This window comes from Mytilus edulis, chromosome 10 (genome assembly GCF_963676685.1).
Source record: "Mytilus edulis chromosome 10, xbMytEdul2.2, whole genome shotgun sequence".
In the NCBI taxonomy this organism is placed as follows: Eukaryota; Metazoa; Mollusca; class Bivalvia; order Mytilida; family Mytilidae; genus Mytilus; species Mytilus edulis.
In genome coordinates, this window is record NC_092353.1 from 50037119 (window position 1) to 50049414 (window position 12296).

Here is a 12296-nt window from a genome sequence, read left to right on the forward strand (position 1 = left end):
GAATAACTGTTTCTTGATAAAAATAAATCTTTGTAAAGAATTAAATCACAACAGTACTGAACTACGACAATGTACGAGGAAAACTCAAAACGAAATCAAATAGCAAAATCAAAAGATAAAACACATCAAAGAAATGGACAACAACTGTCATATTCCTAATTTGGTACAGGTATTTTCTTATATAGAAAATGGTGAATTAAACCTGGTTTTAAAGCTAGCTAAACCTCTCACCTTTATAACACATGTGTCAAATTCCATTATAATGACAACGAAGTTTGAACAAAACAAACAGACACAATAAGTAAAAATGTCACAAATAGGGGTACAACAGCTAAACGAAGGGTAATCATATCCTGCTCCACACGTGGCACCCGTCGTGGTGCGCATGTTATTACAAATCCGGTAAATCGTAAAACACGGATCAATTTAACTGTACTGCTCGAAGAAAATATAGTGTGTCTTAAAACTCCTATAATAATCAAAAAAGTTGATAAACTGGCTATCAATCTATTTGATATAAGATATTTTTATTGATTTGCAAATCCACATAGTCTCAACTAAAAATGAATGCAATTAAAACAAACTTTTAGGCTTTTCCTTTGAATAAAAAACTCATATTTATTAGCAGTGAGATATCAATTCGATACCAAAAATTTATATTAAAATATTCACTAAATAATCTTACATTATTTATTTGAAATTAAAAATGGCATTAGTTTACAAATTGATGTCCGTCGAATAGACTCAAACACTAAGATACAACCGTACTATAACATACTTTAAAATAAAGAAAATCTGAAGTGATAAAAAATCAATGCAATGAATCGTTTAAAGGTAATATCAAATTCTGTTTATTCTAAGTATGAATTTAGTAGAAATTTGAATTTGAATTTGTAATAGGAGAATTCTGGATTTCCCTAAATTCAAATTTGTACTGTAAAAAATACATGGATCAATTTTAAAACCTTTTGCTTTAGTAATAGAGATTTCAATCAAATCGGGATTGTCAATTGCAAAGATAAATATTATCATCCAATGCATAGCACCACATTGGACCGTTATTTAGAGTGCTATTGTTTTGAAGATTGTAGAGTGAGTGACAACAAAACATTTTTTCAGTTTATCAAAAATGATACACACACAATATACCTGTCAACCGTTGATTCGACTGTTAACATGTGTTTTGCAAAGCATGATACAAAAATAAATCACTGGATTTTGATTTGTGGTCCTTAGTCTACGTACACGCTGTGATTTGGAGTAAGAACAATAACTGTTCATCTTTTATTAGAAAATAAAGTTGTCCATATGATTACCATGTGTTCATACGGAATGTTCCATTGTGTAATAGCATACTTAAAATCGGACTCCGTCCGTAATTAAACTTATGAAGAAGCAGGGTTGAAGTACAAATTAAGATAAAATCAATACATTTTCTGTTAAACATCTATCAATATATTCTATGCTCCTCATGTCAAAACATTTGTTATGACAATCTATCTGCAACATTCATCATTATATTCGTACAATGATAAAAGTCAAATTGAAATAAGTGAAAACAAACCCGTCATTTTGGTAAAATTAAAATGCAAGATGTTGTTACATATTTGCTTTTTTAATCTTATGATATGAGATAGAGTCTATTCTTTTCATCAGTATCTAAACGAATGCATCTGTAAGCCAATGTGGTGAATTTTATCAAAAAGTATGACACTTTGCAGAATGTCTAATCCAGTCTTGAATTAACGATTGTGTAATTTGGCTGCTGCTATCCCTATAATAAAAATCAGATTTTGACTGAACAGTCATTGTTTGTTGTCAAGAACATTATTGTTATTCAGGCACTCCTAATTATATTCGAGTAAAAATGTATGTAAGTCAACATTGTTTTTTTGTGTGCATTTTGTGCAAGCTTTAGAACAAGTTCTTTGCATTTTATTAGTTCAAATTAAAAAAAAAAAGTTGATAGTAAAACATTACATTGTTTACGGTTCTGTCATTTTAATGAATTTGACATTGACGTGAGAAGATAGTCGTTAACCTTGTTAACGCGCTTGATTTTTAATTGCAGCTTTTTAAACTAGACTTTTAAATGTGATTCTCGTTAAAGTCTGTTCTGACCTCGAATTAAGCGAATTTAACTAAACATTAATATCTAAAGTTGATAATCTCGTTAATGTCATCTTATTTTTTGTAAAATATTAAGCCAGATTTAGTTTCATCATATTTCAAAAAAAAATCTAATTTTATCCTTAAAAACAATATTGATGTGTGCGAAGGCAAGACATTATTTGCATTCATCAATTGTCAACACAAAACATAAATCATTCGAACAAAATTGTGTTTTATGGAAAAAAACTAAAAGCAGTGGTAAATTAAAGTTTTGATACAACAGGTCCAGAATCATAATGATTATCAAACGTAACTGGGCTTACAAGTATGCCACAAAATTATAATAGAAACCGACATAAACTAGTTTAACCAGTATTTGAAGAAATACCCGAGCTGCGTGTTTACCTGTTAATGGTAAAATTCCTAAATCGTGCGTAAACGAATTAGTCACACTTTATTATTTCGACACCATTAAAAAGTAAAATACCAAAATTACCAAACTCCGAGGAAAATTCAAAACGCAAAGTACTTACTAGTAATCAAATGTTAAAATCAAAAGTTGAAACACATCGAAACGAATGGATAACATCTGTCATATTCCTGACTTAGTCCCGGCATTTTCTAATGTTGAAAATGGTCAATTAAACCTGTTTTTTTAGCTAGCGAAATTTCTAGGTTGAATGACTGTCGAATAAAACTGTATTGTATTGATAACGATGTGTGAACAAAACAAAACAAACATGCATGAACATTTATATTTACCAAATACTATCAGTCACTTGTAATAAGTTTTAACTTTTCCCATTAGATACACTTACAGTGTCTGTGTTTGTAATGATATCTTCGCAAGATAATATTCCTTTCTCTTTTAGGTCTGATATGAAATCACAGTCTGATTGATGAGTTGAGTGGATAATTATGGGATCGGCATCACTGCTCCAGTTTTTGTAAACAAATCCGCACTGAAAACAAGTTGCCATGTCACCAAAACCTAATTATTGAAATAAACCAGAAAGTAAATCAATATCGGAGGATATCATAACTAGTTATTGCTTTAGTACTGTCATTCTTTATAACATGGCATTCTAAAAATTGTAAAATCAAGTTATTTGCTCGTCTTTTTGCTATTTATCGTTTTGTTGTTAGTGTTTCTTGTCCTGAAGTTTTTTAATGTCCCATTGGTTGCTGCTCTCCTTTGGTGTGTTTAAACAGTCAACAAAGAATGATTTCTGTTTCGGAGAATAATTCCAATAAGTTTCATTGCTTGATATATGTTACTTTATCAGCTATAATGTAATTTGTAATTTGTCGAAATAAGAGTCAAAATCCATATCACATTGACATAATATTATCCTGAATTTGAATGTGACACTGGTATACTCTGTTGATGGACAAAAGTCAACTTTTTCAAATGAAAATTATCATTAAACGATTTCTTATGGCTTGAATGAAGCTGCGTTATTTGAAGTGAATTTCGATGTCAACTTGGCTTTCAAAAAGGTATCAGAGTTGTCATGGCAACTTAATAGCTCTTAAACATATTGAAAATGAAAGAGGTTATATGAAACATTTATCAGAGCCAACAAGGTTTCCGGGTTCATAGATAGTAGGTGTAATTGTCGCTGAACATTTGCTAGGTCCTGCAGAATATTTTATTACACTTATGTAATTTGGACATAAAGAATTCCAATTGCTAAGAGAAAAAAATCTGTGTTGTCAAGGAAAGAATATTTATCAAAATTCATTGCTGTATATGTTACGCTACAATATGAGTAGCTGACACGTGGCATACCTAAATATCCAAACTTCATATCAGTTACACAAACTGATTGATTGGTTCAGACATATGCAATGGAGAGAAGACCAGTACCTAGCAATACTTAGGTCTTACGATTATTAAAGAATACCTTTTATCTTTTTTCTAGACAAGAAAATGAATCTGAATACAGTGTTATAATCTTACCTCTGTAAAAGAACCCGGATTTTGCAAAATGTATGGTAGGCCGGTAACACTCAGATTTCCATCCTTGATAAGATTTGCATCTTACCTCTTCGTTACTGTAAGTTTGATATTTTGCAGGTTTTTGTTTTTTGTGCTTTATTTCAATACATTCGTTGTTATTTGAATCTGATAAATCCGTAAATAGGTATCTTCTTTTTTGTTGTTCGTGAACTCTTTTTGCAATTTCATATAAATCCTCTTCTTCGTTTGAATTATTGTTTTCGTTATTGGATTTACATAGCAACTCTTTTTGACCACTGTTGTCTGAAAATTGACCTGTAAATGTTTGGCTTTGTCCACTAGGCAAAATTTCTGATCGCTGCTGCTGAAGTTGTTGGTATCCAGGAACAATGTTTGGGTTGCTGAATTGACTATTATCTCCAGACCCTAAAGATAAAGCTTCATACTTTTCCCTTAGAACTTTTAACTCTTCATAGAACATTCTATATAAGGCACGTTTCTCTCTATTACCTGCATTAAAACGTATTTCAAATTTAACAACTAAACCGATACTATATGCAATATATATAATTTATGTTTATGTCATAAAAAATGAAACTTGCTATTTTGACAAACTGCCAATAAAATATCAACGACACCAAGTACTAAGGTGTATTTCACTTCATAAATGAGCACGCAAACCATGAAGAATGATCATTTTCATTTTCATTTTTAGACTTTGTTAGAAGATTTTCCCAATTTTTGACGATCAATAATTATACTTTTAATAAAATGCATGACAAATAAGACTCTTATCTTAAATATGTATATACCGACTCAGAAATATGACTTTTGACATTGTTTACAGACTTCCAATTTTTTAATTTACATTCGAGTGTGGATTTTTTTGTTAAACTTTTCTAAATATTTTCCATATAGATATATCTAAAGTAATGACGCAAATGATTTGAACATTCGAAGTAAGGATTTTAACAATACTATTATACGTTGAAATAAACTATGTTCAGTGAATTGTTCATTAAACAAACTTAGTGCTAAATACAAAAATTAAAATTAACAAAAGAAAAAAAGAAATAAAAGTTATACTTTTGTTTTAGTTTCAGAGATATAGGACATAAACTTCATTTCTCCCCTATGTTTAGTTTTTAGCAAAGTCTGCCATGTTGGTTTGCAGGCAGAGTAATCGAAACCATTCTTTAAACAAGATACCCTTATACCGATTGTGACCAAGTTTTGTTAAAATTGTCTCAGTTGTTTACAGAGGAAAGGAATTTTGTAGAAGATTACAAACATTTACGAAAAATTGTTTAAAATTGACTTTAAAGGACAATAACTCCTTATGGGGTCAATTGATCATTTTGGTCATGTTGACTTATTTGTAGATTTTACTCTGCTGAACATTAGAGTTGTTCATAGTTGATCTGTATCTATAATGATATTCAAGATAATAACAAAAAATTGCAAAATGTTCTTAAAATTACCAATTATGGGGCAGCAACCGAACAACAGGTTGTCTGTTTGATCTGAAAATTTCAGGACAGATAGATCTTAACCTAATGAAAACTCTTACATACTGTCAAAAATGTTCTAAATGCTTTACTTTCAGAGATATAAGCCCAAAACTTTATTTTACCCCTATGTTCTACGTTTAGCCATGTCGACTATCTTGGTTGGCAGGCGGGGTCATAGGACATGTTTTTTTTAAACTAGATACTCTAATTACGATTGTGATCAAGTTTTGTATAATTTGTGTCAGTACTTTCAGAGGAGAAGATTTTTGTAAGATTTCAAAAATATATATGAAAATTTGGTAAAAATTGTCTATAAAGGACAATAACTCCTTTAGAGGTCAATAGACCATTTTGGTCATGTTTAACTTATTTGTAGCTCTGACATTGCTGAACATTATTGCTGTTTACTGTTTATCTATATCTATAATAATATTCAAGATGGTAGCCAAAAACTGCAAGATGTCCTTAAAAATACTCATTCAGGGGCCAAAACCCAACTACTGGTTTTCAGATTTCAGGGCAGATAGATTTAAACCTGAAAAACAATTTGACCCAATGTCAGATTTGCCATAAATGCTTTGGTTTCAGAGATATAAGCCAAAATCTACATTTTACCAATAGGTTCTATTTTTAGCCGTTGTGGCCATTTTGGTTGGCAGCCCGGTTTATCGGACACATTTTTAAAACCACATACCCCAATGATGATTGTGGCCAGGTTTGTTTAAATTTGGCATAGTAGTTTCAGAGAAGAAATTTTTGTAAAAGTTAACGACAGACGACGGACGAAAAGTGATGAGAAAAACTTTAAAGAATAGAATATGGTGATGTACAAACACACATCTTATAACAAGATGAAGACGACCAAACGTGTGTGTTACTGTAATTTAGAATTCTCTATTAACAACCATTATTTTATGTTTTGATTGTACTACCTAAGAAAAAACGTAAAAGTAATCTTATGGGAATTTTAAAAGAAAATGTTAAACGGGAAATCCTTTCTCTAGCTGTCATGTAGTTGGTTGATTTAAAAAAATCCCCAGCTCTTAGCCCATGTATATCCATCTATGGGTGTATATAAGTGAGTTAAGAGCTGGGGATTTTTGAACTAATTTTATGTGAAATTGGTACTTTGGTAAAATAAGTTTTTTAGAGGGATCAATCTATATTTCCGGTAAAAACATAAACCAAAATTCGATACGCCCTTTTTGAAGTAATTTATAAATTCAAAAATAATCAAATTTGTGATAGCATATATCCTAAATATGTTATCATAAGGTCATTTGAATGAATTGGGTTCAAACTTTATATTTATACATGTTAACAAAATAACAATACAATATCGTATATATATGTGTATTTGCCACGTCTTTACAGTTTATACTATCAGATTATTAACATTTTACTGTTTCATACCTGCTTCAGTAATTACAATAGTACTGTACAATGGCAATTTCCCCAAAAAAATGGCGAATGATATTGTTAAAAAGATTTTAAAAAACCCCTTTACCCAAAATAGATATGATATGACATAATACCACAAATGTGTTATATACTATACTGATAGTTTTATTGACAATATATCACTTTCTGAATGTCTGCCATAATATTATTGATTTAGGTATACTCATATAAGCATGCCATACAATTTCATGAATCACATGATTTGATCACAAATAGTTCTTTGACCGCGGAAGTGGTTTATATATCCGTAATAGTATTGTCATGATTTCCTCTATTTTTGGAGAGGGGGCTTTTGTTTTCAATCATGCATTCACTTCAACTTGCAATATTATTTGGCCTTCCGACTGGTGTCAGTTGGGCTACAATGATGTCTCTATGTAGACGAAACGCGCGTCTGGCATACTTAATTCTGAGCCCTTTCAATTGGGTATGAGTTTGTAGAACTATATACTATTATCATTATCCTAAATTTGAAACATATCGGGCCTAAACGATAGACATCGAACCATTTTAAAATTCTTTTACTGTGCAGAAGTGTTTCTAAACATATCTAATTACATGTAACTTGATATAACTTTGTGCTGAATGTTTATATTCCAACCCAACTTGTATTTTAAGGTTCTTTTATGTACTATTTGTGATTTCATTGATTGTTGTTAAAAAAAAGAGGAATTGCAGCTTAACTAAAGGCTAGCTAGTTTACAGCTTTTATAGACTCGTCACCTAGATACATTCATGTGAAATTATCCGTCGCCTTGCTCGTCCGAGTTCAAAGTGTGTAATCTTATAGGTTCAATAGGTTGAAAACAAGACAAACACAGATATAGGATTAGTTGCTCGCAGTAACATATTATTTTCTCTTGTGATACACTGTTTCATTTTTACTTTATTGTACAGATTTCTTCGATTCCAACAACAAGTAAATACATGACATATAACATTGTTCCTCTTTTGCATCGTTTCTTCTTCCTCGGATAATACCTCCAACGCCTGTAAAAGCAGCAACTGTAAATATACCAATGAGACCAACTTCAATTGAACGCAACTGCGACCGCCTTCGATACTAATACATTTAAATGCCAGACGTTATATAGTACCACTAAACAACATCCGTAGAAACCGCCAAAACTTTCCTCGGGCGTTATGCACCTAACGTCAAACTTAATAAAAAGTACATACTGTTGCAAAACCAGTATCAGAACTAGCTATACTAGTTTCCATCTATAAATAATTACTACAATAGCAAATGGGAAAAACCCAATTTCATAAAATATATATATTATAAAGATAATTTTCTATAACTCAAAATAGTCGTGTATGTGCTGTTTGTGTTTGCTTAAAATTTTGCAAAAGATACGAACATGTTTTTCTTAGGTTTTTTATCATTTTAGCTGAAATCATGTTCGTATTTAGTGTAGATTAATTTGAAAAGTAATTATGATTAAACTTACTGTTAATAGTCTAGAAAACAACAAGGATCATAAATTTTGTATGGTTGTAATGATTTTATATATTTCGTCTCTCAGTCATTTCAGCTGAACAAATGTGCCAGATTAGCTCCATGCTATATGTTTTCACTTGCCTTTAGATTTTCCTTTGATAGCTGGTTATCTATGACTTCACAACGAATGAAGTACAGCAAGCATGCAACGCAGTTCAAAGTCGTATTGGTTAATTCACTATATTTACGTGTACTCTTGGTTTGCTTGTACTCATGAACTTGTGACGGAGTGATTTCGAAGACCCCTGTTGGAGGTGATGTACAAATACAATGAAGTTTTTCGAATGTCGTCTTGTTACCTGTAACAGTAAGCTGTCTACATCTTCGTCATGATCGGTTTTGACTCCTCATTAACCTGACCCTAAAACTGCCGTTAAATAAATCTCGTCGAATTAAAGTAAAGTTGAAAAAACCAGCATAAACGTCTTCAACCATACATGCCAATAACAAAAAATATCGCTGAGTTAGCAGTGAAAGCTGCAGCAAACATCCGAAACTGACTTTTTCACATGGCAATTGAAAAATCTTAAATTGACGCATGGGATCACCCTTGGTTGTTGTTGGGGTTCATGTTGATCAATCTTGTGTTGTGTTTTAATACTGGTGTATGTCTTGATCCTTTTCTCTTCTTCATTGCAAAGGCTTCGTCAGTTAATTTTCGACAAAAGATTTTGATTGTTTCTTCAGTTACGGCTGTCGCCTCTCCTTTAGGAAAAGTCAGAATATTCTCAAATCTGGGATAATTGTCTTATATATTGTCGCGGTCCATAAAAGAATATGAGAAAATGGTTAGGTGTTGATTGTATTAATTCAGGACTCGAAATTTCTTTAACCCAAAGCGAGAAGTAAAATCTTAACAACCAAGATTTATTTTTATTTTTATGACGGTTTTGGTAAATTGATACATATGTCTATCGCTTATACAGTTTAAAATCAAACAAACAACTACATTGTTCAGTTTAAACATATTCCAATCTTGTAATTGTAGAAGAGAGATGGATTTATTATTTAAAAACTGTATTTTACGAAAGGTCATTTAAAAGTCTAATCACCTGTCACACCAATCCAACAAGGTTATCGTAATGAAACTTTGTTTTCCTCTTATAATTGATGTGATTCCCTCGTGGTTTGTTTTGTAACTCGGATTCGTTTTCACTCAATCGATTTATGACTTTTGAACACCGTATTACTACTGTTGCCATTATTCTTTTACAGTTAATAATATTTAATCATGTTTTTGTCATATATCAAAATTGTGTATCGACCTAGGATTTTCAAACACATACTCTCCTTGTTTCGTCTGTTGAGTCAAATAGTATGTAATGCAGCATTGGTAATAATCCACTTGGTTTCATTGTTTTCGATATAGCATACTTACACTTACAACTCCCGTTAGCGTCATGTGTCATAAAGCATAAGTTATGATAATACGTAGCTGTTCTATTTGAAAAGTTTGAGCCAACAGGTTTGCAGATCCCTGAGTTTGAGTATTCAAAATTATTTGCATTCTAAGACTTTTGCAAATTAAATAAATTTCCCTGGAACAATCTGAATCCGACTTGCCAAAACATATTAACAACAGTATGAATATAATCATTTTGCAAGTATATTTGGTTGTTACAAAAACCACTTTGCGACGTCTAAACACAGAAAAAAAGAAACTTTATTTACAGGGGACTGCCCCAAACGCTGAAAGAAAACTTTCGAAATTGTCAAATATACCATCAAATATACGATAATATTCGAAAAACTTCCGTTTGAACATGACTCGAAACACTACTATTAAAAGTTCAGTGTCAATACATCTTGACAAATTTCACAATAGTAGTATTTGAAAAATGTATTTTTCATTTTATTTGTACAACGATAAAAAAAAAGTAGTCTTTAAAAGAAAATACAAATACTACACATTATATGTATGTACGTGTCGATTTATAATGTCTGCGCCTACATAAAGATTATTGGAATCAAACACTATGCATTTATATTATGATTATGACCATATCCATGATAATTCGTGTCAACCCAGAAATGCTGACTACTTGGCAGGTGATACCATCGGGGCGAAAATCTCAATCGGCAGTTACATCGACCCATTTTTAGAAAATTTTAACTGCACATTTTTTATTCAAAAACTTCAAATAGTATTTTTCTTAAAGAAGAAAAACTAACTTATCTTTTGACGAATCTTGCGTCTTGAGTACACATTTTTAAGCCTTGAATCTAAGATGAGTTTATTTAAAAACACTGAGTCGATGACATTGTCAAAACATATTTACAACAGTATGAGTATAATCATTTTGCAAGTATGGTTGGTTGTTACAAAAACCCCTTTGCGACGTCTAAACACAGAAATAAAGAAACTTTATTTACAGGGGACTGCCTCAAACGCTGAAAGAAAGCTTTCAATCACTTTAGTACCACTCGCCTAGTAGAAAGCACGTCTGCCTCGACATGTGCATAAACATGGATATGGTCATACATAAAAAGAATAACTGGGTGTCTATGATGAGTTAAATATATACATTCGTTATTCAGAGCGAAAACAGTTAAATCTTATGTTTATATTTTTATTTCTAGAAATATTTAGAATTTTCTACCCAAGGTATATTTTGCCTTACCTGTATTTGAAAAAAAAACTTCTGAATTTTTTATCTAAGATACTCTTCAATGTTTTTTTTTACCTTATTTGTTTTCTTATTGGAGCATCACTGATGCTTCCATTGTAGACTAAATGCGCGTCTGTTGTTTATCCTTATCTAAATGTGTTCGTACCTTATGGACAATTGACGGCATATCGCATACATTAACACCAAAAAGTTCTAAGAAAGTAGTTTTGGTAGCCAAAGAAAGGACTATTTCACAGAGGTAAACACCATAGTATTTTCATTATACAACAAGCTTAAACTAAAGTAAATATAAGTATAGCTAATAGAAGGTCTGAACATTGATTATTGTTTTCAAAATACTTCACAATTTCTTCAATAAAATGTACAATTATTATATCACATCGTAATTTTTTTAACTTTGTAAATTATCAACCTTTACTACTAGTATTTAGTTCTTTTTGGTAATATCGTTTTAGTATGAGTTGGTATTTATACATCTTGCCATTTTGTTGTTGTGCTATGGTCATTTCTTTGTAATGTTATTTTTCATTTTCGATGAAGTTCTATGTCTATATAAAGCCATTTTCTTTTTCTTTGTTGAAATATTTATTTGTTTTAATAGTGTTTAAATTTCACAATGATGACTGCTGTACCCCTAAATTTTTTTTTACATTTGTACCTATTAGGTATGTTTGTTTTGCTCACAGATAGTTGTCAACATAATGGAAATATATGCGGCTGTCAAACCATACAATTTAGAGCTTTATCAAACTATAAAACCGAGTTTCTACACAAGGAAATGTCTGTACCATGTCAGGAAATTTACAGTTTGTTTTCCTTTTGTCTTATGTGTTAGAGCTTTTGACTTCTACAATTTGAAGAAGTACATACCGTTTTTAGTTTTCCTTTCAGTTCGGTATTTTTGTTATTCTACTTTTTAGTACTAGTACAGAGGCGTAGCACCCTAACTTATATTGGTACGGCAGAAAATTATGATGGGTCGCGAAGCGACGCATCCCGCCTCGCAGAGGCGGCTATTCGGCAAGGGGTTCGGGGGCCGCTTAAGGCCCCCGAGAAAATTTTGATAAATAGTGCAAAATCCTGCATTCTGGCGATCTCCAGACACTTAAATTTCGTTC

General features: G+C 31.4%; 1 protein-coding gene across 1 annotated transcript; it reads right to left on the bottom strand.

Annotated features, from left to right (window-relative positions):
• Positions 1-1270: 1270 nt before the first annotated feature.
• LOC139491402 (uncharacterized) lies at positions 1271-7056 on the bottom strand. Its single transcript, XM_071279075.1, has 4 exons — positions 7000-7056; positions 4076-4585; positions 2931-3103; positions 1271-1774 (listed from the first exon to the last, which is right to left on the bottom strand). Exons 2-4 carry the CDS (start codon positions 4554-4556, stop codon positions 1769-1771), a joined length of 660 nt encoding a protein of 219 aa, XP_071135176.1. The 5' UTR covers positions 4557-4585; positions 7000-7056; the 3' UTR covers positions 1271-1768.
• Between the last annotated feature and the right edge of the window lie 5240 nt (positions 7057-12296).